Genomic DNA, 27,549 nt, shown 5'->3' with positions numbered 1-27,549 from the left:
ATATTCTGATATACGGATTCAGAAATTAAGGGTTAAACACTAACTAGTCTTTCAAAATCTGAAAAGATTCCCTTTGCTTCTGTCCGTTGATTGTTGTTGTTGTTGTTTCTGGATTTTTGTCTTGATTTTAAAATCTGTCACTAAGTTTCTCGTTGCTGGTTGTTACTGGTTGTTGGGGTTGTTGTTGTTGTATGCTACTGAATTTCTGCTGATCTCTCTTTTCTTTTGCTTCCAATATCAGGTACACAACTGACACGCTGATTATTATAAACTGAAACAGGAAGCATGAATACGAAAAAATGAAGAGTTGAAGTTCTAAATTTATTTTAATTATATTCTAAATTTTATTTGTATATATAAATTATTTAGCTTACAAAAATCAGAATCATGTAGCTATTTAATATATATAGTGGAACATCTGACGATAGCTTAACGAATGAACTATCTATATATATTGCCTAAAAATAAATGAATGGTGTAGCAACTCCGTCTAGTTAAAAATCAAACGAATAGGCCATTTCGGAACTTGTAGGAATATTGTTTAGTTAAATAATATTGGTTAATTTCAACATGTAAATGGTTTAGGATTAAAATTAGATTGTTAAGTTTTTTTTTAATTTGACAAACTGAGAACATGCCTAGTATAATGTAACTAGGTAGTAACATGTGAATAAGACGGCCCGGGTCTAGTTTTATGCCATATACGTTGGGCCTGGGCCCGCATTGGCAATGGACTGCCCTGCTTGCATCATTTTCAGAATTTATGAATCATATTCGAAACCCAACTATAACAACTCAAGCATGTAAATAAATTAAGACCTTTTCTCTTTCATTTTATAGAGACATAATAGAAAAATGTAGTCATTGTAGGTTTATCCTTTCATAAAATGAGACGAGCCTCACCAAATAAAACAATGCAAATTGCGGGGCCCTCAATAACTGGTCGCAATAAAATACTTAGAATTTGGGATGGACTGTTTAGTGAATTTCACTGCCTTCCCCAAAGACAATAAACGCGTTAGACTCTTTAGGCGCGACTTAATTAAATTACATTCTTAAACTCGGGTGCGCATTTATGTGACCCAAATTCAAATCTCAACGGAGTCGGAATGTATTAACAACCATGGGTGCATTGACTGTGACATGGTTCGAGACGCATTTTCACGACGTTGCAATTCTATAAAAATGATAATAATAAAAGCGGTTTAAACTTAATGAAAGCACATAAGTAATAACATGTATTAAATCAGATATCTAGCCATTATAACAATTTAAGCGACCGTGCTAGAACCACGGGATTCGAGGGTACCTAACACCTTCCCTCGGGTCAACAGAATTCCTTACTTAGAATTTCTAGTTCGCAGACTTCATTTGGAAAGTCGAATATTTTCCTCGATTTGGGATTCAAGATAAACCGGTGACTTGGGACACCAAAAGCCAAACCTTTCCCAAGTGGCGACTTTGAATTAAATAAATAATCTCATTTCGAATATTGTCACTTAAATTGGAAAAACTCCCTCGCGCATTTTACCCTTCGGGGCGCGCGCGCATAAAGGAGGTGTGACACCCTCCATGTAAGCCACATCGCGAACCTTCCTATAATCATAACTCTTTTGCCTGGACAGTGTTGTTCGAAGCCGTTCCTAAATTATTTTCACCTTCTCCACGGCATCACGGACCAAATGTCTTCCGTAAGAGTTATGCTCTTTCACAAGGATCATCCAACCTCACTAACCTGTAGTCTTAATGTCTTAATGTCTTCCGTAAAGATGACTGTACCACAACGTAAGCAAGAACTCTACTATGCTCCGAAATATCCAACCTCACTAACCTGTAGCCAAAGCCTGAACATCCATGGTTAATGGACTTACCAATGCCGACATAAATGCCAAACTGCCCATGTTCTTCGCCTTCCTACTCAAGGCATTGGACACCATATTGGTCTTCCCCTGATGATATAATATGGTGATATCATAGTCTTTCAATAACCCCAACTATCTACCCTGCCTAATAGTAAGATCATTTTGCTTGAATATATGTTGGAGATTCCGATGGTCGATATAGACCTCACATGGCATGCCATATAGAGAGTGCCTCCAAATCTTGAGCGCGTGAACAATGGCTGGTAACTCCAAATCATGCACAAGGTAGTTCTTCTCATGAACCTTCAACTGACGAGATGCTAAGCAATCACCCTACCATCCTGCATCAATACCGCGCCAAGTTCGATACATAATGCATCACAACATATAGTGTAAGACCCCAAACCTGTGGGCAACACCAACACTGGGGTTGTAGTCAAGGCAGTCTTGAGCTTCTGAAAGTTCTCCTCACACTCATTAGGCAATTTGAAAAGAGTGTCTTTCTAAGTCAACTTAGTTAATGGGGTTGAGATAGATGAAAACCCCTCCACGAACCGACGATAGTAGCCCGCCAAACCCAGGAAGCTCTGAATCTCTCTATTTGTTATTTAATTGCTACATGTTTTGATTTATTCATTCCTCACTCAATACCTGGTTACTTTCTACATGTTCCTACCTGTATTAATTGTATATCTACATTGTCTCATATTTTTACCTATTTTTATTGTCTTTACATTGCACTTCATTATGTTATTCCGATTATGTGAGTCATTTAGCAATTCATGATTTTCGAGGTTTGTGAATACGAGATATTGGATATTCTCTATTTGTACATGTAGTTCCTTGAGGTTGTATACGATTTATTTCCTTTGTGTTGAGATTACAGAATTGGATTGTCTTGAGTTGTTCATGCTAATGAATTGGTATTGGGAACGGGTTGCACACCGCAATAGTATTGAAATGAATTGATAATGGAAATGGGTTCCACCGCAACAGATATGGTGAAATGATAATGGAATCGAGTTGCATGTCGCAACAGATATTGTTATAAATGTTGGGATCGGGTTGCGTGGCACAATAGATTATATTGTGTTGTAGTTGTTTGTAGCTGTAGTGTTGTATCTCGGTGCGATATGGGACAAAGTTAGTAATGAGGACCAAAAAGCACAAGTTGATTCACAAATTCCTCTTTTTTGTTTTTATTTCATAGCATTATATAAGCATCTATGTAATATTATTATCATAGAGGCATCTATGTAATATTGCCAGAGTACATAGCATATTTGACAGCTAGTTACAGTAAAAATAGCACGGTATAGCCAGTTTTCGGACTGGTCATTCAAAAATAGCCAGCGTTTACCAAGTTAATGAAAAATAGTCATTATTTTGCTGCAACAGAGACCGGTCCAGCATAATATACTAGAGTTCGGTGCACCTGTGTATGAACTCCAACATATTATGCTGGACCGGTATACTTTGCTGGCTCCAGTATATTATGTTGGATTGGTATACTTGCTGGAACTCCAGTATATTATGCTGGAGTTCTATTGTACTTATGCTGGAACTCCATCATATTATGCTGGAGTTTCAGCATACTTATCTTGGAACTCCAGTATAATATACTGGAGTTCAAGTATACTTATGCTGGAACTCCAGCATAATATACTGGTATATTTTTCGAGTTTTGAACAGTGTTTTCGCTCAGATTTATCTTTACATGAAAAGTGGCTAAATTTCGATTACTTTTGAAACTGGGCTGTTTTTGAACGACCAGTTGTAAATCTGGCTATTTTTGAATTTCACCCCTAGTTACATGCATGCTAAGGGTAAGATTTGTCTTGCGCTCACATTAGAGTAAAAAATGCGTGGGATAGCCACTTTTTAAAGTGGTATTTATTTTTTATCCTAAAATGCTTAGCAATAGTAGTCACTAGTCTATTAAAACTAATATGAAAAAGTTGTGTTACCCTTTTTCTATCTCTTTCATGTTAGGGAGAAGAACTGTGCCGCCGTCTGTGAGAAGTTTATTGTTTTAAGAAGAAACACAATATAAACAACAAAACTTGCATTTTCTTTTTCTAGAAAAGTGAACCCCACATCAAAATACTCAGTTAGAACTACAAACATATTTGTAAACTACTATTCTCCACATCAATATACGTTCACAAAAAAATGAAATTAAACAGAAACAAAAAAGGAAAACCTTTTGTAGTCCATTTCAGCTAGCGAAGGAATTGGAGATAACCGCCATAGACATAACCAACACCCCTGAACTTAGAATTACAAGTTCAAAAGTTAAGGACACTTGGTCCTAAACTTAAACTAACAAGCTCAAAAGTTAAGGACAATAGGTCCTGAACTTACAGTTACAAGTTCAAAAGTTAAGGACAATAGGTCCTGAAGTCCTGAACTTAGACTAACAAGCTCAAAGTTAAGGACAATAGGTCTTCAACTTAGACATACAAGTTCAAAAGTTAAGGACAAGTAGTCCTTAACTTAGAGTTACAAAAACAGAACTTAAAGACAGATGGTCCTAAACTTAGAGTTACAAGTTCAAAAGTAAAGGACATATAGTCCTGAACTTAGAGTTGCAAGTTCAAAAGTTAAGGACACGTAGTCCTGAAGTCCTGAACTTAGAGTTGCAAGTTCAAAAGTTAAGGACATGTAGTCCTGAAGTCCTGAACTTAGAGTTGTAAGTTCAAAAGTTAAGGACACGTAGTCCTGAAGTCCTGAACTTAGAGTTGTAAGTTTAAAAGTTAAGGACACTTGGTCCTGAACTTTATGAGCAGAAGGGTGTTTTCGTCCAGGCAAGTAAAGTTTATTAAAACAGTGGCTAAAGACTAAAGACATTTTAAACAATGGTTTAAAAGTAAATACATGTGTTATTAGTGGCTAACCGTGCACTTCCCCCCACATTAAAACTAGCCAGGTAAGGTTGAGTCCTCTTATTTGTACTCTTCTTTTTGAGATTTTTATTATTAATAAAATATACTCCACCAACACCCGGTGATATATCAGCTTTAAATAATGCTCACAGTTTTATCTACTATTTTTTGTAACTTTTTTCTTTTTACTTTTCCACGTTATACCTAGTTTCTTGCACAGTAAGTAGAGCAGAAGATACAATACTTGAGAATAAAGTAGACAATTGTCACGTCCTTAGTCTTAAACTAAGCGCACGTGCGGCACTTGTCAACTCGCTCACGATCTTGCACACCCTGCTCACGTTCTTGCTATGCCAAGTCAGCCTTAGTACACTCAAGATCGCTAAGGAATGTTAGAACACTTGAGAATTGCCAAAGGAAACTTTTATATTAGAGAGAACTTGATTGTTTTGCTTGGTTGATGAATTACAAATGAATGCCCCCTTATACTAATCACCTAGGGGCTAGTATGTAAATTATAATTGTTCTACAAGTCCTTTCATATTTACAACTAAGTCCCTTCTCTAGAATATTCTATATAACTAGATTCTTCTAAGGATTTTCCTAACAATTCTATAGGGTTCTAGGGTCTTCCTAAGAAAACCTCTATATTTCTCTAGAACCTTCCTACAAATGCATAAATATCTAGAACTTTTCTAAGGAAATTCTCCATAGTTCTAGAATATTCCACCAAGATCTTGTCCCTAACTTATGTAACCATTCCATATGACAAAAATATATGCCAAGTGGCACCTACGTGGCAAGATGATGTGGCGGGTCATGATACTCTCCCCCCACCCAATTTTGTGCCGCCCTCGGCACAAAACATCGACACGTACGCGCGCACATCGCCTTGGCATCATCGGAAATCTTTGTCCATTAGCCATGATGCCCTATGAAGCAGTTCTCCTTCCTATTTCACAAGGTACTGGCTACCTTTCTTCTTACGCATTTGTACTTTGGATGGCTAGCAATGATGGCCTCCATCCTCCGCCCATCGGATGCCCCTCCTTGCTCTTGGCCTGAATCTTCCCATGACTCAACCAAGTCTAGCAGCTTCTCAAGCATCGAGTCCATGCTTTCACTCCCTATTTGGCTGCCTTCCGTGGTCCATCCTTACTGGCAAACTTGAACCCCACTGCTTGGTGCATCATCTGAGTCCGATAGCATACCATCACTTTGTAGCTCGCCATCCTTGCAGTTTCTCCTATGTCACCCTTATGTGCTTGAGCAAAGTTCCCGATCATTGCTGCAAGCTTCCCCAACTCTGAGCATTCACTTGCCCGATGTGATCCTTCACAGAAGTAGCACCCTCATTTAGGCACGTACTCCCTACCATTTTCCCTGCCCCTTGCCGTTTCTCTTGGACCCCTATTCGTTATGGGATGTCCCCTTGCCATTACCCTTGTATACCTCGGCTATGCATTTCTCGTTGTCCTCATCATGATCTCCCTCATCCCTCTCGGCGTTGCCTTCTTTGGACTTGGCAGGCTCCATCTTGAAGTAACAAGTGACTAGGCTACTCCGATGGCCCCGTTCACATTGGCTATTTGATGTCTTTTTAACTCCTGCTTTGCCCAATTTTGCAACCTGTCCATGAAGTAGAAGAGGAAATCTTCCTCGGACAATGACGAGATCTACAGCTTAAGGTAGTGAACTCGCGCACATACTCCAGAATTGTGGCCTCTGTCGGAGCTCCCTTAGCTTCCACCAGTCTGCTACCTCCCGTGCATCCCGTGCACCGCCATACTGCTTTCGCTTAGGGACCTTCACGTTGGTCCCTTCTGCAAGTACCAAGCCCTTGGTAATTCCGACCATGGTTCTCTACAAAACTTACTTATAGCAATCTCTTGTATTCTTACTAACATTCCTTAGTTATAACCTTTGCTCTGATACCACGTTGTCACGTCCTTAGTCTTAAACTAAGTGCACGTGCGTCACTTGGCAACTCACTCACGATCTTGCATAACTTGCTCATGTTCTTGCTATGTCAAGTCAGCCCTACTACACTCATGATCGCTAAGAAATGTTAGAACACATGAGAATTGACAAAGGAAGCTTTTGTATTAGAGAGAACTTGATTGTTTTGCTTGGTTGATGAATTACAAATGAATGCTCCCTATTTATACTAATCTCCTAGGGGCTAGTATGTAAATTATAATTGTTTTACAAGTCCTTTCATATTTACAACTAAGTCCCTTCTCTAGAATATTCTATACAGCTAAATTCTTCTAAGGTCTTTCCTAACAATTCTATAGGGTTCTAGGGTCTTCCTAAGGAAACCTCTATATTTTTCTAGAACCTTCCTACAAATACATAATTATCTAGAAATTTTCTAAGGAAATTCTCCATAGTTCTAGAATATTCCACCAAGATCTTGTCCCTAACTTATATAACCATTCAATATGGCAAAAATATATGCCAAGTGGCACCTACGTGGCATGATGATGTGGCAGGTCATGACACAACAGTCATCTACAATTATCATGTTCCATTCAGGTTAAAGAATAGCAGTTTCTGTTTAACTTTTTTCCGGTGAGGGAAGGGGGGTTGTTCAATCTGTAAATTTAATCATGCTGAATTACCAAGCACTAATACGGAGAAATACGGAAATTGCGGAGAAAGAATTGTACTTCATTTGTTTGTCATAGTATCCCTTTGTTCGAACTTTGAATTACAAACAACAGTTAACTTTTACATGATTTTGGCAGAAATAGAAACGAAAAAAGAATTATTTTGCACTATCCTACTTGGCTACAGCAGCAACAATTTCCAATTTGCAACAAATGAGATCTAAATATGTCAATTGACAGCTTTTAAGAGTTTCTGGAACTGTGCTAAATGAAACTTTAACCATGCTCGGGCTTTGAAAGATACGACTTGGCTAAAGAGAAACAGTTTTCCTTCTGCTTCTTGTACTCATTATAGCGCAGGAAGAAATAACTGATGTAATCAAAATCGATGGGTGACATTTTCGCCTGGGAGTAGCAAAAATAAAATAGAACAAAATGTAAGGTTTCCTTTGCATGTTCTTTGGCCTGCATCCAAATATAGCATAATAATAGTACCTGGATCAAAGCCCAGAGAGCCCAGTATAGGTGTGAAGCAAGCATGTAACTACTGGTCTCAGCATATAAAGCTTCAAGGTCCTTGTCAGATACCTGTAATCAAAGGCAACTTCAGGTGTACTTTGCCAAATGTGCAACATTTGCAAATTATTGAAGAGTAGCTCTTGGGAGTAAGCGTACAATAGACCCTTGTGGTCCGGCCCTTCCCCGGACCCCCCGCATAGCGGGAGCTTAGTGCACCGGGCTGCCCTCTTTTAGCTCTTGGGAGTAAAAGATGCATTAAGAGTATTATTTTACAAACATCACTAGGTGACATGTAAAGATCTCTGATGAAAGAAAACTAATTCTTCCGAACTTGATTAGAAGAAAGTCTTTCAAACTTGTAGGACACTAAATTATGACGCCGTCATAAAACCTTCATTTTTGGTCAATTAGATTAGGCTTTCTCCGAAATTGTTTTGCACAAGCTTTCCATCCATGGAACTTCTCCATCACTTTTGCTATATTATAACCTCCTCTGTAGCCTTTCGAATGTTTCTGAATTGTTTTTGGGGGGGGCTAAATAGTTACTTCAGAAATAATAGCACTAGACATGTCCACTCAGCTATACAACATGCACAAGTATAAAAAGTTCTAACATTCCCCATTTACCTCATTCGGTTGGTCAGGATCCAAATAGTGCTTGAAGAAATGAAACTGCTCATCCTTACTTGGATATCTACACATTGAACCATCTCCAAAATTAGTCTCAATTTACAACAAAATATCACCATAAAAAAGAGGACAAAAAAGGGGACTGGAGGACATAGAGAAAAAGATATAGAGAGACGGAGATGCAACATACAAGCTGTAATCACAGTCATAGCCAGCATATTCATTGAAGTGATTCCCTAGGTCAAAACCCCTATAATTGTAGGATCCATACTCAAAATCAATGAAATACAGCTTTCCTGTTTTTTGATAAAAAGAAATGAGGTTAGTACAAACAGTAAAGTTCAGCGTTGAATCGTAACTAAGAGCAAACTCATCAAGCATTATTCCAGTATGATAACAGACACCAACATCAAATTTAGAAATGTAAATCATTTGATGCAATCCTAAAAACCAGGTTAAAGACTTAAAAGATCCTTCATACATATTTCTTAATGGGATAGACTATTTACTTGATGATATTAATCATTTGTCAAATGAAACGCATAAATGGAAGCAGGAGTGACCCGGTAATCCATTGAAAGACTCATGCTGCGTCTATAACATAAGAGTATAAGATTCGCATTGGAGAAAATTAGTTCTCTTACTAAAGAAATGACCTTGAGAAAGACGAACAAGCAATAGTGACCAGAAATATGATCATGTAGGCATAAACATTAACAGAAGTATCACCAAATAAGATGTCTGCAATGTGCATAAACAAAAAACGTCATATAGATAGGGTTTTCTTCTCCAATGGACGGAAAAGCATATGGAGGTTCAGAATTTTATCATGAGAGGGGGGAGAGTGCGGGAGAACAAAGGAAGTTCTAACACAAAATGTCACAACAGAAAAAATCACCTAGATCAAGATGTAAATACAGTGGAAAGCTGGATCATAAGTACCTTTATCCTCATTAAGCATCAGATTTCCAGAAAGTAAGTCATTGTGGGCAAAAACCACTGGGGCGTTAAGACGGTTAGTCAATTCCTGTTCCAGAATTGCACATCACTTTTGAAACATAAGAATATATCATCCAATACAAAGCTATTTTAATACAATGCCATTCTAGCCCAATACCAAATTACACTTTGTTTTATCATCGGTGTTACGTCAATGTAAGTATTTAAGCAGATAAATTTAATCATAAAGAAAACTCCTCAAGTTAACTTCCATATATATCAGGTTTATTAAGTTCAAAACTATTTTACAATTTTGGGGATGTAAGACAAGCCAAGAAATATACACCCTATTTGGAAAATTAGTTCTCTTAACTTAGAAACCTACAACATTTGATCTGTGCCAGCTTTTGGAAGTGCTTAACAACAAGATAGATGTAAGATGGAAATATATACAAAGTCATTCAATTTGAAGCAGTCGGCACCAAAGCATGATGGGAGATAAATCTACACCTAAAAACATCTTTGAAGTTCATAATGTCGTAGCTGCCATAGGAGATGCCTAGATCCCTTCAGGAGATAAAAAGAAAAAAAACAATAGTTGACTTCAGAAAGTGATGCACTGGGCATCTTATAGCGCTATTGATTTCCCCAAAAGGGAGTGAACGGAAAATTGCTAGCTTATGGTTTCAAACTAGCATATCTGTGAAAGCAAACTGATATAATACAGATCACGAAAAAATTTAATTCCTTATAGGATTGAAATTTGCACTGTTATGAAGAAGAGAAAGAAAGAATCCCCTCCCCCAAGTAACAGCAAATAATAAAAAGAATAATAACCAACTGCAGGATCTTCGGAATTTGAACTACCTTGAGCGATGTGATTTCATTATGAACTTCCTGGAACAAAATTGTCTCATACTTTGACTTCTTCTCACCATCATCAAATTGGAGAGTTGATGCTGCAAAATGGAAACACGCTCAGGCATGAGATGGATCTTGCATGGTAGCAGTTAATCTGATACAAGCTTTCCAGTTATTGAGACTACTGGGAAAAATGATGTCTCAGAATATATATTTGTAAAGGAGTGTTCAGTAAAGAAGGACATACCTTTTCTGAAGAACTTGAGCACATCATTCCAAAGTTGAGGTTCTTTGGAGCCTGGAATTTCCACCTGATGGAACTTTCGAAGTTGCTTTGCTATTTCAGCAGCAAGCTTAGGATTTCTCATGTCTGTGAAGAAGTTACAAGAAAATGACAACCAATTTGCAAATTATAATAACTACTGAGGTTGGGGGAAGTGAAAACTGTAGGTATCCCTGAAAAACCGAGGGCCAGAAAATTATTTCGACAACCCCAAGATACACATAAAGTAACACATAAGTGCAACAGGCCAAACAAAAGCTCTTGCAAAATGACTTAAAAGGCAACTTTTGTATTCTAGTCCTGCCGCACGGGCTTATAAAACTTTCCTTTCTAAAGCGCTCTTCTCAACCTAGTCCGTTCATAAGTTTTATAGGATTCATAACGCAGCCTTCTTTTCTATTAAACTACTTCAGAAGAAGAAGAGAGGCAGACACAGAAAGATGACGAAGTGACGATGTTGATCAGGCAAAGAGAGATGAATCTTGAAGAGTACAGGGTTGTACAAATGAAGATGGCTGGTCAAAAAAGACAGGCTTAGGATAATTAACTATCTCGAAAGACTACATATCTTTTATGCACATTTTGGTTGCTGGTTATAAAAGCAATACCAGCCTATGCAATAAGCATCTTTTTATTTCTTCAAATTGGACCAAATAATATTACATTCTTTAAGAGATCTAACAACTACTACAGCATGAAACATGGACAGAACATGTCAAGCATATGGTATGGAGTATTTATTACCAGATGTAGCTCCTTCAGCCCTTATGTGGATTCTTTGGAGGGAGAGGAAAAGAGAACATTTGAAGAGGTGGAAATGAGCTAGTACAGTGTAGGGCATATCTTTTATTTTTGGTCCATTTTTGGTGCAACCACAAAGTTCTGTCAGTATTGATAATTAGGCTTCATTCATAGAGAATATTCTTTTTCTGTAGGTTTTTACTTTTGTAAATAACTAGTATACAGGGTTTTCCCCATAACATCAATAAATAATTTATATCAAAAAAGGGAACTCTTTATTAGATGATTGTTTGTATAAAAGAAGCTAGAGCATCCGAAAATCAAACCTTAAACCGAAGGGAATAAATTTGCTTTTGAAGGTTTGACTAAATACATGAAGTTCTCTTTACATAAAATGAAAACCAATAGGGAACACCACAGCATAGAATGAAGAAGGTTTGGAAACTATAAATTATTTCACTTTCACTCTTCAACAAATTTAACTACTTAGGAAGTTCCTTCAATATATATTTCTTTAAATTATGGTTCTGTGAGGTCTATAAATAGTAAGTATTCTGTTTCTCAAGAACCTTTGGAACAATTGACATTGAGAGTTCGACCTAGTAGAATATAGTGTACTTGTAGAATGTTGTGTTTTCTGTTAATGAAAGATTGTTCAAGGACTTCAATGTGAACAGAGGGCAACAACGTGTACTATCCATTTCACATCTTCAGTGTGCGGATGATAGTCACACTTCTCCTGAACCAGCAGCATGTCAAATAAAGTACTTGAGATTGATTCTGAATGTTTCGAGGCTGTCCAAAAGACTTCATGTTAATTGGGTCCAAAAAAAAATCAACTACTACCAGTCAACTCAGTGCAAGATTTACAAGGCCTGGCAGCTATTCTTGACTGTCGAACAGAAAAGCATAAGTCAGAATCTATATATTAGGAGGTGGTGGAAAGATGTGAAAAGAGATTATCCAACTGGAAGAAACAATACCTTTCTCTAGGAGGACACTTGATTCTTTTTAATAGTGTATTGGATTCAATGCCAACAGAAATTATGTCTGTTCCCAATGCCTGTTAAGGTAGAAAAGAGAATTGGCAAGTTAAGGAGAGGTTTCTTATGGCAAGGCAACAGAGAGGAACTTGGTCAAGTGGAGCATTATCAATGTAAAGAAAGGAGGGTTGCGCATCAAGAAATTATTAGTACAGAACAGGAGCCTTTTGATGAAATGGCATTGGAGATTTAATGGTGAAGACAATGCTCTATGGTGGAAGGTTATAAATACTGAAGTTTGATCAAGAGAACGTGCAGTGTTCAAAATGGGCCCACCAGAAGGAATAGGTGTGCAGAGAAATGTTAGAGCTCTATAGCAAAAAATTTCTCATAATATAGGAGTCAAGATAGGCAATTGAAGAAAAGTCTCCTTCCAGCAAGATAATTGCGAGGGCACTCTCCCTTTAGGGATCAGTTTCTCACTCTTTATAAATTTTAGACAGGACACCAATATTACACTATCACAAAGAAGGGAGGGCAACACTTGGAACATCACTTTTAGAAGAAAATTTAATGACTAAATAATTAGAGTGATTGAAGAATTTTTTTCAACTTTTTATCTATATTCCAAGGTTTTAGCTATGAAGATCAACTAATTTGGAAGGGCCAGGCAAATGATTCCTTTACAGTTAGTTCATGCTACAGCATACTTCTCAGAAGAAGCAATCAAATTACTCGGGGACCATGGAAGAAGGTATGGAAAACCGATGCACCAGTCAAAATGATGTGATTTGTGACGCTAGTAACTAAAGAATCATTGCTTGGCTCAAAATAATTTACAAAGAAGGGGGATACAATTAGTCAACCGATTTTACATCTATGGAGAAGAATCAGAATCAAACAATCATTTTTTCCTTCACTATTCTTTCTTCCCAGGTTTGGCGATGTCTTTTTAATCTTTTGGGACGGATTTGGTTATGCCGAGAACAGTTTCAGAATTTATTTTGAGCTGGAGAGGAAGGGGCTGACTGAGCACTACTTGGAACACCAATACCTGCTTGCATTAGGTGGTGCATTTGGAAAGAAAGCAATAGAAGATGATTCGAATGACAAGAAACACTATTTTTAAAGTCAGATCTGACTGCATCATGTTGATAGCTTTCTGGCGCAATTCAGAAATAGTAAAGGGTGCAGAAACTCTACTACAATTCACAGAAGATTCTCTAGACACTTAGGGTAATTGTTTTTTCTGGCATTTGTTTTCTAAGAAAAAAAAAATATAGTGTACTTTTTAGTTTTGTTTTTCAAAAAGTTCTTCCCAGATCTTCTGATGCTAGCCCTAAATAATTCTGAATAGGAAAGGTAAACACATGAACTTATCACAACGGAAAATTAAAGTCGGAGTAGCCGAAGACGAGGAGGAGAGGAGTATGAATAGGGACGGGTATAAGGCTAAAAAGGAGGCGAATTTTGCCATTACGGAGGCTAAGACTCCGGCGTTTGGACGTTTGTACGAAGGACTTGTCAAAGGCAGGGACAAGAAGTTGCACAGGCTAGCCAAGGTGAGGGAGAGGAAGGCCCGTGACCTAGGCCAAATGAAGTGCATCAAAGACAAGGATGGCAATGTTTTGGCGGATGAAGCACACATTAGACGAAGATGGCAAGCGTACTTTCATGGACTCTTGAACAAAGAGGAGGATAGGAATATTGTGTTGGGGGACTTGGAGCATTCTGAGAGTAGTCGAGATTTTGGGTATTGCAGACGTATCAAGGTTGAACAGGTTGTGGGGGCTATGCACAAGATGGGCAGGGGTTTGGAAAAACGCGGACATAACAGGCTTGGAGTGACTTACTAGGTTGTTTAATGTCATTTATAAGACGACTAAGATGCCTAAAGAATGGAGGTGGAGTAGGATGGTTTCGATATACAAAAATAAGGGTGATATCAAAAATTGAAACAACTATAGGGAAATCAAGCTGCTAAGTCACATTGTGAAAATTTGGGAGAGGGTGGTGGAGGTAAAAGTAAGGAGATATGTACCTATTTTCGAGAACCAGTTCGGATTCATACAGGGCATTCGACTACCAAAGCCATTCACCTTATTAGGAGACTTGTGGAGCAATATAGGGATAGGAAGAGGGATTTGCACATGGTGTTCTTTGACCTAGAGAAAACTTATGATAAACTTCCGAGGAAGGTTCTTTGGAGAAGTTTGGAGGCTAGAGGGATGCTTATAGCATATATTAGAGTGATCCAACACATGTATGATGGCGTTATGATCGGAGTTAGGACGGTGAGAGGGGTGCAATCATAATGGGATTGCATCAGGGATCCGCACTTAGCCCGTTTTATTTGCCTTGGTGATAGATGTTCTGATGCGGCACATTCAAGGGAGGTGCCATAGTACATGTTATTTGCGGATGATATAGTAATGATTGACGAGATGCGAAGTAGTGTTAACAGGAGGCTGGAGGTTTGGAGACAAACCCTTTAGTCAAAAGGTTTCAAGTTGAGCACGACTAAAACGTATCACTTGGATAGCAAGTTTAGCAACGTCACTCCTGAAGAGGACGTGGAAGTGAGGCTAGGTTCACAAGTCATCCCTAAGAAAGGTAGTTTCAAGTACCTCGGTTCTATTATCCAAGGTAATTGAGAGATGGACAAGGATGTCACACATTGGACCGGAGCGGCGTGGATGAAATGGAGGCTAGCTTCCAAAATTCTATGTGAGAAGGTGCCACCTGGACTAAAAGGTAAATTCTACATAATGGTGGTTAGACCGACTATATTGTATGGGGCGAAATGTTGGCCTATCAAGAACACACATGTCTAGAAGATGAAAGTAGCAAAAATGAGGAGGTTGTGTGTGGACATACTAGGAGAGATAAGATTAGGAATAAAGATATTCGGGACAAGGTGGGAGTGGCCCCCATGGAAGACAAGATGTGTGAAGCAAGGCTGAAATGTTACGGACATGTGAAGAGGAAGTGCAGAGATGCCCCAGTGAGAAGGGGTGACAGGTTGGTCATAATGGGGCTGAGGAGAGATAAAGGTAGGCCTAAAAAGTATTTGGGAGCGGCGATTAGGCATGACATGAAATTGCTCCAGCTTACTGAGGACCTTTGATAGGGGGTGTGGAGGTTGGCAACTAGGGTAGAAAGTTAGTAGATAGGCATGCGTGTCTCCTTTTCATGCCATAACATTAATATTAGTCTCATATGTTCGCAGCTTTCTATCCGCACATTTCTTTTGACATATGTTGTTTCATTCGTTTTGATTATTCTATCACCTTATCTCTTTATTCTTGATGTTGTTACCACTTGTTATTTCTGCCTCTTTTAATTTTTCTTTGAGCTGGGGGTCTATCAGAAATTGCATCTCTACCTTCCAAAAGTCAGGGTAAGGTCTGCGTACATTCTACCCTTCCCAGACCCTATTTGGGTCTTTGTGGGATTATACTGGATACGTTGTTGTTGTTGTTGTAGCCAAAAGTCATTTACACTAAACCATGCATAGTGTGCACTACATGCTACATATAAGCTACAAGCGGGAGTTTGATTAAATGCCTACCTGAGGGCGTTAAAGTTCGTGCATCAATAAATGACTGAACCATGCCATTCCCAAAAACTCCTAGCAACTTGGCACCAAACCCAGCAGCTGAGAGGTATTGAATCGCCTAAAGACAAGTACTTAAAGTCATAAAGTGTGTATGCGCCATGTCCCCTAGGAGACATCCCATAAAAGTGTGTATGATTCATGGAGATGGTCGTAGTTACAAGAACTGAATCAACAAAACTTCTAAGTTCAAAGTTCAATAGAGACATACACTAAAAATACAGATTTCACCAACGAAGATGCGGAATTATGGGCTAAACTTATGCAAGAAATAATGTATTAACTGATCACAATAAGTTTAGCACAAAGTAGTCAAAATCTAACAAGAAATATATTTGAAGGAGAAAATTAAACCTGCATAAGATCAATCAGAACATTTAGAATCAAACAGCCGACTTCACCGCCTTCTTACATAAAATCTGAAGAATGATATATGTACAAGTTCTGACAATAATCTATAAAGGGCAGCCCGATGCACTAAGCTTCCGCTATGCGCAGAGTCCGGGGAAGGATCGGACCACAAGGGTTTGACAATAATCTATACTATATTAAAAGCATGATGCCCTTTAGCAAAATATCGTTCGCCTTTTTACCCTTTAAAAATAAATTTCACATAGGACAAACTTGTAATTTAAGTTATTTTCCTAATATTTAGGACTTTAAAATCAATTAAATTTTTGGTATTAAATTCTTCCTTATTTAAACTATGTAAAAAGTCCTAATATTTAGGGTTTTTCTTGAACCCTCCTAAGTTTCCAAGTTTATTCTAAACATTTTTGGTATCGTTAGGGAAGTTTTTATTTTCAAGTCTTTAACTTATTTTATTTTGTTAGAAACAATTTAATAATTCTTAAACTCAAACTTAAAGATAATAAAACTCTAACTTTGTTCAATATCTTTATAAGTCTAATTTCACCACAGGCTTATTGGCTATTCTGGTAAGCAAAAAGGAAATATCAGGCGAAATAAAATTTTAAATAAATACCTCTTCTGGATTTTGGTTTGCGGTCAATGAGTCTTTTTCATAATTTTGTCAAATTTTTATCGTACCATTGCAATGAATGAAGAGAGAAGGAGAGAAGTTATTAAACTATTTAATGTTAAATACAAACCAAGAGGACTTTTCTTATTTGTTGTTGAAGTTCATGCAGCAAAAAAGGATCAATTATAGGCACCTTCCACTCAATTAATTCTAAATTAACCCATAAGAAAATTTTGTTAGATTAAATTATCCAAATTTAACAAAACATATAGAGGTTGATAATAAGGAAGAAACATGAACCTATTATACTTGATACTCCTAATAAATATGAAGGAGTCATCGACTAACTCCAATTAAATTTCTTATATGATAACTAAGCCTCACAATATAGAGTCTCTTTTTGTTTTTCGTATTTTCTAATTTGAGTTCCAATAGGAATAAAATGAAATTCTTATTATAATGGAGCAAATAGAATTCATTTTTTAAGGCCATAAAAAATATAATGTCGTTGCATGATATTGAGTACAACTGTACAAGTTAACATATTATTCTATTTTGTCTAAGCTACTCAAGGAAATGCACAACTAATATATCGAAGGTATGATAAGGCATTTGAATGCTTTTGTATGACATATTTTTTTTCTTTATTAATTGGTTAAATGTGACCAATATTTATCATTTTCAAAAGCTTATGCGTATTTGAAAGTATTTTATAACTCAATCACATAGTTCAATAATTTTTTGTATAATTTAAAAAATTTATAGTCATTATTATGAGTACACGCACAACGCGTGTAGTCTGAAACTAGTTATTGAGAAAAAAAATTACAATTAGGTATTGACATGTAGATTTCGTGATATAAATGTGCTCAGATACTTGGAGTTGTTTGTCAAAAATACTTTCTCTGAATGAAATAACTGAACCAGTTCCATCCCTTCTTGTCCCCCTTACCTTGAACAATACATAATCCAAAGTGCAAAACCAAGGTGTGCTGCCCAATTAACTTGACAAAATAAGATACTCCAGTTGTTCCATCTTCTATTACATTATTACTATTTGGAGCGTAAACAATTTTTTCTTAGCTTATAGTTTTCGAACATTATAAATGTAGTTTATACTGGGTTTGTTTCTTGCAAAAATGCAGGGTAAGGTTGGGTAAGGCTAAGTACGATAGACCCCCCAGAAGTCCTCGTGTTGCATCCCTCTTTTCCCGACTTGTGGGAATATATTGGGTTTGTTGTTTTTGTGTATAAATGTAGTCTTAAATAAAAATAAATTTTTTTCGAAATGGGAGTCTTAAATAAAAATTATTTATAGCACTTTTATGTAGTCTTTGGATATGGACACTTTATTTCAAAAGTAATCAAGGAATCGATGTCTATACCAACAGTAAAATACTTTGAATTGTACTCTGAAAACCTTTCTTCTTTTTTAAGATAGAGGGAGTAGTTTTCAAAATGATTCGGAGGTTGACAAGCTTATTTGCACACTGGGAGTACAAGACTTCCATGTGAGGTCTACTGCATACTCTTCCTGGTAGCAATCATACTTACAGGTTAGAGGAGATCAGCAGAAGTTTATGAAGCAACACCAGTTTGACAGATCAAATATCCTTGTAGTTTAAAATGAAATAAAGGTCATCCAAGTACGGTTAACTTAAGTTACTCAAAAGTCAGCTGTTAGTTCTCCATATGATAGGAATAATGCACGGAACAATATAATCAATAGAAGCCTCAGAAACTAACCTGTAATTCTCGTTCACGGTTAATGACATATTCAGTATTAGGACCATATAACCTAATTGTCATATTGCCATTCTTTCCTTTATCTTCTCTTACAGATACTTTTAGCACTGCATAAGGAAATAGAGTATTGTTAGGACATACTACAGTCTTAACTGATATGTTAAGTCTTACAATTTTTCGAGCAATAAGGATTTTGAAAGTAAGAATCAGTTTTTTCATAGGAAACTACAAACTGCACTTAATTTTAGCATGATAAGTTTGGAATGAAAACGAATGCTTACAAATAGCAAATTCTAACAAAATAAATACGCACATAGATTTGTGATGCCACCAGACACTGTCTCAACAGAGAAGTGAGAATCATCCAGATCTAACCACTGGTTGAACAGGTCCTTGCACAGTTCTCTGCACAGTTTCCAACCAAGTTCAGAAACAGAAGAGGCTGAACAACAATCAGTCTCAATATACAGGTGCAGGCCTATGTATTATATATACGTTTGAGTGTGGTGTGGGAAGAAATATAGAGTGCATCCACTTTAGATACCTGTTTCATCAGCCTGTTAACTATATACCATTTAATTTCACATACAGATATCATAGTGGTGGCCATACAAGCTTATGCACCTAGACTAGTTCAGTGGATACCACTTGCTGCCTCCTAACAACGCATGTGGCAGGTAATTTACCATGTATGGCTTAGACAAATGGAAAGAATTCACCTAGAGCCACCTCCACTAGGATTCGATCCTAGGTTACCCAGGTTGTTTCCAACTCACAGATTGCTAGACCACCCCCTTGGAGGCATAACTAGAAGCCGCTAAAAGAGAATAATCTTGTGTTTTGATTCTTCTCAAACCAAAAATCTACCCTTGAATAATAAGTCCTTTAAAGCTAAGTAAAATAGATAAAGTTATGTACTCATAGCTAATAGTATAAGCTTGCTAAAATTATTAACATTCCACTAATATTTCTTTCTGAGAAGGTAACAGATTCCAATATATTGATAAAATGGTGTGTGATGCTCTAGGAGCAAGTGAAATACTTCAAAATAAGCAAATACTGATTCTATACATCCAACACTTAGAATTCTGGTTTTCAAACCATAAATGAGGATTTATAATGAAAAATCTACTCCCTAAATGATAAAACATCACTTCGACATGTAGTATCATGAAGTTTTTATATCATATCTAACAGTGTTATGTGTCAATAACAGACTGAAGAGAACAATAACCTTATACTGGCTTAGATAAAGTCAACCATTTTATACTGGTCACAGAAAGTTAATGTTAATTGACCATAACATCTGTAACCGATATATCAATCCAACTCATATTAAACTTTTCTTAAAGTGAAAGAAATTAACAAGACCTCCATCAATCCTGCTACTCCGTCCGTCTCTATTTGTTTGGCATGGTTTAATTGGACACGCAGTTAAAAAAAACAGAACAAGACTTCTGCACATACATTAACATAAATAAATACAAACCCTTTAGCAACCTTAGTTTGTATCTAGCAGCGCTTACAACAATTTATGCCAATAGCAAAATGGAAAAGCAAAAAAATTATTTGTTAGTACTAAATACAGAAAGGTATCAACCACTTTGGGACATACAAAACTGAAATAGTACCCAAAAATTTGAGAGAGATGGAGTATTTTATTAGTACTAAATATAGAAAGATATTAACGCTAGACCTTGATTAACTTTTTCTTCAGCTTCACAAGACTTTCTGCCTCAAAAGCAAATATCAAACTTCAACACCAACATAGACGATCTTAATTCTCGACCTTTTTCTCTTCGTTTTAATAACGGCAATATCGAACAATCTTGCGTGGCGTAGACGACCTAAAATTCTTAACCTAAGGATGCGGACCTAATTAGAATCATATTTCCTGAAATACAGCTAATGAGCTCCGGTGAAACATAAAAGGATATAAAACCGATCTAAAGCCACGAAAATGTGCACAAAATAAACTTTTCGAAAACGTACACGATTTTAGGCTTCATTAGAGGAATAGAGAGAGAGTGATCGACGGTGAGGCGCGAAGATGGAATCTTGGAGGAAACGCTGTGGCGAGCTCCCTCTGCTACTTCCATGGCGTTCCAGATCTTCGCTGCCCCCATGTCTTTGCTAATACTATTATTTATACATAATATAATATAATATATAATATGTATATATAATATGCGCTAATTCAATTCTTCTTGGGTCACTTTGCGGGTATTACCCATATCACTTATTATCAGTTGAAATTAATTTTTTTTTTAAAGAAAAATTTATCTTGAATATGAGTTGGGACAATATTGCTATCAAAATTGGCTCATATTTTACCTTATTATCCAATTTTAGTCCACTTTGTATATAACTTGAAAAAAAAAATCATTCCGTAGCCTAGTATTAAAGACCTACTTCTAACATTTTTTTCCCTTCCCATCATTCCTTCTTTTTTCTTTTTTCTTTTTTCTTTATTCTTTTTTCCTACTGTTTCGCTTCTTTTCCTTGTTCTCCTTCATTATTTTTTTTGTTTATATTCAAATCGCTAGAGATTTTTATGGAAGTCTTATCTCGCCTTTCTTTTTATCTAAATATTTATGGTGATCTTCGTCCATGGTACGTTGAATATCAATATGTTACACCCCAAGCCATTGATGTAAGCTCGGAAATGAGATTATATTTGAAAGTAAATAAAGTAAGTTAATCATGTTACCTTGGAGGTTACAAATATTTAAGATCATGAATAACGAGTACCAAGAGGGTTGGAAAGCTTAGAAGCTAAACCAATTGAAGAAAATAAGTTTCGTCGAAAGTCGACAAGTTTGGAATGGTATAACATATACTTTTGGGGTGAGACTAGGGTGATTAACATCATAAGGAGGTTAAATTATGAGTTATTTTAGTCGTATGAGAGTCGTGTGTTATGTTTTTAAGTCAAGCAAGTTGTGGAACAAAAGTTGGCAAAGGTCATCACAAGTTGCATTCATAATGTGCTGAAATTTTGGTCAAATGTAGCTACATTTTTCTCTCAATATACTTGGAATCAAAGAATGATCTACATATCAAATTGAAGATCTACGAGTCTAGTTTCTAACGCATTAAACCGTTTATCAATACGACATCAGAGTAGAGAGATATATGCAGTTTTGCTAGACTGCGTAGACTATTAGGTGACAAGTAGGTGGGTCACCTACTTGGTTAAATGAGAGCCAAAAAAGAGGCAATTTCGGGTAAGCAAAAGAGCCTATTTAAGGGCTTATCTCCTGCAAAATAAACCTTATTATATATCACAAATAACCAGACCTAAACCCCTGCAAACTTCCTCCCAAAAATTACCTGCAAACCCTAATTGATTTTCTCTCCCTTTCAAGTTCTAATTGGGAGTAAAACCTCGAGTTTGAAGAACCAAGATAAGGGTTGAGTTCTCCAACAAATAAGGTAAGTTTACTGCTCTCTTTCATCCATTTTTTCTGCTGTAAGTTCATGGTAAGTCGTTCTATACTTGTAAGAACTCACGAGATGGTGATCGGAAGCAGTGAGTTCGAGTTATTCACTTGTAGCGGAATGTTTTGTGGACTATTTTGTGTTGTTGTTAGGCTGCGTGTTTTACTACTATTTTTGGAGTTTTTGAGGAGGAAGGGTGTGGAAAAACACCATATAGATGTAGGGTGGTGGGTTGGTCGTTCGTCGTAACATTTCCGGGTCGTTTGACACTAGTACAGTGGTCGTTTTATGTATGAAAAGATTGGAGTGTATTGGGTTGTTTTGTAGTATTTGATGGTGTAATATAAGGCTGGAAAATAATTTATATATATTGCTATTGTTGTGTTATTGTGTTGTTGGAGTTATCTTGAATTTGGAGGAAATAAGGATTATAGGGGAGATGTTGCCCGTTTTTATACAAAATAAGCTTGTCGTCCGTTGTGCGATAGTTGTACCTTTCATAACTTGATGATAGTATTATTATCATTGTTTTAGATTAAGGTGCGAAGAGGCGAGTTCAACTTGGTGATTGGAAAGATTGTAATAAGGTATGTTAAGGCACTTTCTTCTTTCTTTTGGCATGATCTAAAGTGAAATGAATACGCTATTTCATAATGGATCTACTCCTAGCAACCAAGGTTGTCCATGTTGTTCTTTCCTTATAAAGTTATTCTAAGCAAGTGTGTATGATCCTTGAATCCTACTGAGGTTCATATTAAGGGTATGGATGTCCATAATGTTAATCGAAGGTGCAACGACCTTAAGTCACTCTGAAAGGTTTAGAAGTGATTCCATGAGTCTAGCATGCATTTTATATAGTATCTATTTTACTCTACCGAGCCGCGCTATAGTCGGCTGGGTATGACACCTATTGTGCAACCACTGATTAGTTGGGTTTACCGAGCTCCACGTGGCCGGGTATGATTCTACCAAGCCTTATAATGGCCGGGTACATTTTTACTGAGTCATCTTTGAGGCCGGGTATGATATAATGATGATGATGCCCACAGAGGCATATGTTTTTAAAAGTTTATGTATATATATGTATTATACATTTCATGTCAGTAGCCTCCAAGGCACTCAGATGTTACAGGTTGTATCTCCTCTATATCTTTTTACATTACTGTTCTTGTTTATGTTTTCCTGCTTTACATACTCGGTACTTTATTCATACTGACGTCCCTTTTGCCTGGGGACGCTGCATTTCATGCCCGCAGGTCCCGGTTGAAGGTTGACAGTCCTCCAAGTAGGCTATCAGCTCAACGGAAGGTGTTGGTGCACTTCACTTGCTCCGGAGTTGCCTATTTGGTCAGTATGATTTGGATATGTATTGATTGGTATGGCGGTACCCAGTCCCGACCTTTATGATTTAATGTACTCTTAGAGGCTTGTAGACAAATGTTAGGTGTATGGATGCTTGTATGGCCTTATCGGCCTATATTATGAGTTTACAAATGGTTATGTCGGTCTTATAGGCCCGTATGTCACATGTATAAGTTTGTATATCATGTTGGGTCGTCATATGTTGAGTATTCCCTTATGTTTTATTCTTGTTATCTCATGACGGGTTTTCTGGCTCATTTACCCATAATAGTATGATAAGAAAGTTATGTTACGTTGGTACTCGGTTGAGTAGGGCACCGGGTGCCCGTCGCGGCCCCTTCGATTTGGGTCGTGAAAAAAAGTGGTATCAGAGCAGTTCTTTCCTAGGGAGTCTACAAGCCGTGTCGAGTAGAGTCTTGTTTATGGGTGTGTTGTGCACCATACTTATAAGCAGGAGGCTACAAGGCATTTAGGGCTATCACTCTTTCTTCATATTCTAGATCGTATGGTAGAGCTCAGTTGTAAGAATTCAAACTCCTAAATTCGACTTTAGTCGTAATACAACAATACCTATATCCAGAAAGACAGTTGGTAAGAGATTGAACGTGGATCTGAAAGAGCTGAGTTAGAAGAACTCGATTTTGTATCATGCTTATGATGAGTAAATGTAAGGTCTTCAGCAGATCATGTGTGTACTAAGATGTGTGAGCTTCTTGATAAGGAGCCCTAAAGCATGAATATTTATCCACCCATATGGTAAAAAACAATAAGAGAGTCAGAAGGTAGATACAAATTTCAATAAGCAAAAGAAGCAAGGTGAAGAAGGGTACGAGGTATCCAGTTAGTGAAGATTATTAGTTTTTACAATTCAGGCAGAGAAACATAAGTATTATAAGTTAATTTCAACAATAACAGATATCTATACAATTGGCCACACCTATCTCAGTTATGCCGTATGGGAGCTAACAAATATTATTTAAGAGAAATATGGGATATCAGGATCTGGTTGGAGTTAGAGTAACCCAAAATGGTGGATGGATTATGTTACATCTCGCATTTTCGTACGTTAAAAGTTTCGTCTTCGGTCAACTGACGTAGAATCGGGGAGGAGATCATCTTGATGTTAACGTATTAACAAGCAATAAATAAGTGTTATGAGGGATAAAGGGGTACGTGGATTAACGAAAACAAGTTTCGTTGAAAGTGGACAATTTGGAATAAAATACGGGTCGAGCGATAATACCCAAAAATTATAAACTAGTACCATGCAAGGTACCATGTGACCACGGTAGTATAATATATAAAGTATATATGAAGTATTTTGAAAATAAATAGAATTTTAAGTAATTTGTGGTATTTTAAAATTATGTGGGTAATAGATTAATTACCGGGTAACGAAACATTACCCGATTAACTAATAAGTGGATAAAAAAATTAATAAAATAACCCACCCTACTCCCCACGTGGCAGTGTGCCATCATTAAACATATGACTCTTGGTCATAGGTATATCACGTGTAAATCCCTCCATAACCCATTAAAATGAGTCATTTTGTAGAAAGACTCATTGACTTAACATAAGTCTTGAATGATATAGAATTTAGGATCCATTGGATACTTCCTGAAAATAGAAAAACGAGAATCAGAAGATTCAATTCACTCTTTGAATTGAAATCAATAATTTGGAAACAATAGCTTCAAAAAAACGTAAGAACAAGAATCCTTTCGTCCAAACATTTCAAAACCAAGCCAAGATCGCTCCAAAATTCTAAGGATATCCAGTGCAAATTTCGCAAGAAGCAGATTCAGTTAAATAATTCAAGAACCAGGTATGTTAAGGCCCTCCCTTCTTTCTTTTGGCATGGTCTAGATTATACGAAAGAAACGAGCAAATACACGGTTTATATAAATTATTCTATTTATAGAAGTAGTAGGGGTGTCTATATTCTTGATTCCCCATGAGAATTATTATTTTCTTCTGTTCATGGGTCTCAAAATAATACACAGTTGGAAAAATTTATCCGGAAGGAATATTGAGATTATTACGTATTTTTCATGCATTTCGTACATGTGCATTGACCCATGACCAGATGGCGTTATATACGCGTATATTTGTAAATATATGTATATGGGATATGGGAAAAGGTTACGTCGTTATATACGCATTACCCCCTGATCAGTTGGTATATGATGATGATGTTGCCCACAGTGGCTAAAATAGGATTCAAACGGCGTTATATACGCGTATATATGTATGTATTCAAACGACGTTATATACGCGTATATATGTATGTATATATATGCATATGGGATATGGAAAAGGTTATGGCATTATATACGCACCACCACCTGATCAGCTGGTATATGTTGATGATATTGCCCACAGTGGCCGAGATGATATGATGGGATGCCCCCAGTGGCTTGATGATATACCTATGCATGGCATGACATTTACACGCACGTGCATGACGTTATAAATGTTTCAGTATTTACAAAGTTATTCAAATTTAAAATTGTGTTTCAGTATTCCATGTTTCATCTATGTCTTTTACGTACTAATTTCCATGCCTTACATACTCAGTACATTTTTCGTACTGACGCCCTATTTCACGGGGCCTGCGTTTCATGCCCGCAGGTACAGGTAGGCAAGCTGACGGTCCCCATTCTTAGGATCCCTAATCAGCGAGAGTTGGCGTGCTCCATTTGATCCGGAGCTGCTTTTGATATTGGTACGATACATTTGTACATATATATGTATATGAGTATGACGTGGCTCAGTCCCGTCTTTGTACAGTTATGCTTCTGTTAGAGGTCTGTAGACAGTATGTCTAGTTGGGTTGTATGTGGCCTTGTCGGCTTTCAGTTTTTGATGTATAGTTATCTATAGTAGCCTTGCCGGCTCGCCCACTGTATTCTGCCTGTATACGTACATATTCCTTGATGGCAGGCTTCTTTCATGTAGGTTAATTTTGTAATGCAGCAGATGTTATTCAGGTTCATATTTTAGACGCATGCTTAGGGGTGTTTGACAGGTAAGACTCAGGCGCCCGTCGCGGCCCATCGGTTTGGGTTGTGACAAAAGTGGTATCAGAGCAGTTCTGTCCTAGGGTTGTCTACAAATCGTATCTAGTAGAGTCTTGTTTATGGGTGTGTCATGCACCACACTTATAAACAGGAGGCTACAAGACATATAGGATGTTATCCTCTCTTTTATCTCAAGATTGTGCAATACAAGAATTCTTGTTCCTAACGATACGTTATATTTTCAGCAATACCTCCAAAGAGTACGACCGCCCAGAAGGGAAAGTCCGTGGCTGGTAAGACTACTAGTCGAGCACCACGAGTTACTAGGGCTCGAGGAGAATCTCATGGTGAGGTTCCATCTCAGACTTCACATACCCCGCCTTTTCCAGAAGAGTTCCGAAGGGCACCAGCTCCAGCACCCGCCCCTATACATTCCGCACCTCAGCAGGATACGCTGGGTCAAGAGATGAGAGATGCTGTTCAGTTATTGACCCGATTAGTAGCCGCACAGGCTCGGCGTCAGGAAACAAGTATTGGTCACGCAGATAGGTCCGTGAGCGTGAGGGTTCGTGACTTTATTAATTTAGACCCTCTAATATTCACTAGAGCAGACCCGAATGAGGACCCTCAGGTATTTATTGATAGAGTACAGATGACGTTACGGGTAATAAAGGCCACTGAGACTGAGTTAGTTGAGCTAGCTTCCTATAGACTCCGAGATGTTACAGTTAATTGGTACGAGTCTTGGAAATTGTCCAGAGGTGAGAATGCCCATCCAGCGGTATGGCAGGAGTTTACATAAGCTTTTCTTCGCCATTATCTGCCACCAGAGCTTAGGCGAGCCAGAGTTGATAGGTTCTTGACCCTTCGGCAGGGTAACATGAGTGTTCGAGAGTACTGTCTTCAGTTTGATTCGTTGTCTAGGTATGCTCCCACTATTGTATCTAAGATAGAGGATCGGATTCATCGGTTTGTGATGGGATTAGAGCCTTATTTGCTTAACGATTGTATGTCGGTTTCACTTCATCCAGACATGGATATTTCTCGTATTCAGGCGTATGCTC

General features: G+C 37.4%; 1 protein-coding gene across 1 annotated transcript; it reads right to left on the bottom strand.

Moving 5' to 3' along the window:
* Positions 1–7,413: 7,413 nt before the first annotated feature.
* LOC107810824 (putative ethanolamine kinase) lies at positions 7,414–20,811 on the bottom strand. Its single transcript, XM_016635653.2, has 11 exons — positions 20,652–20,811; positions 18,973–19,064; positions 18,660–18,766; positions 15,887–15,992; positions 10,556–10,678; positions 10,315–10,406; positions 9,451–9,535; positions 8,699–8,804; positions 8,506–8,572; positions 7,855–7,947; positions 7,414–7,764 (listed from the first exon to the last, which is right to left on the bottom strand). The coding sequence occupies exons 1-11, from the start codon at positions 20,783–20,785 to the stop codon at positions 7,636–7,638; spliced, it is 1,134 nt and encodes a 377-aa protein (XP_016491139.1). The 5' UTR covers positions 20,786–20,811; the 3' UTR covers positions 7,414–7,635.
* Positions 20,812–27,549: the final 6,738 nt, after the last annotated feature.

This window comes from Nicotiana tabacum, chromosome 11, assembly GCF_000715075.1.
Source record: "Nicotiana tabacum cultivar K326 chromosome 11, ASM71507v2, whole genome shotgun sequence".
Classification (NCBI taxonomy): Eukaryota; Viridiplantae; Streptophyta; class Magnoliopsida; order Solanales; family Solanaceae; genus Nicotiana; species Nicotiana tabacum.
Note: the sequence above shows the minus strand (reverse complement) of the source record. Positions and strands in the feature narration are given on the sequence as shown.

Coding starts and splice junctions, on each gene's coding strand:
- LOC107810824 (XM_016635653.2), bottom strand. CDS start 20,785: ATGGGGGCAGCGAAGATCTGGAACGCCATGGAAGTAGCAGAGGGAGCT. Junction 10,407..10,555: donor GCTCAAGTTCTTCAGAAAAG/GTATGTCCTTCT, acceptor TCCATTTTGCAG/CATCAACTCTCCAATTTGAT. Junction 8,573..8,698: donor TATGACTGTGATTACAGCTT/GTATGTTGCATC, acceptor TTCAATGTGTAG/ATATCCAAGTAAGGATGAGC.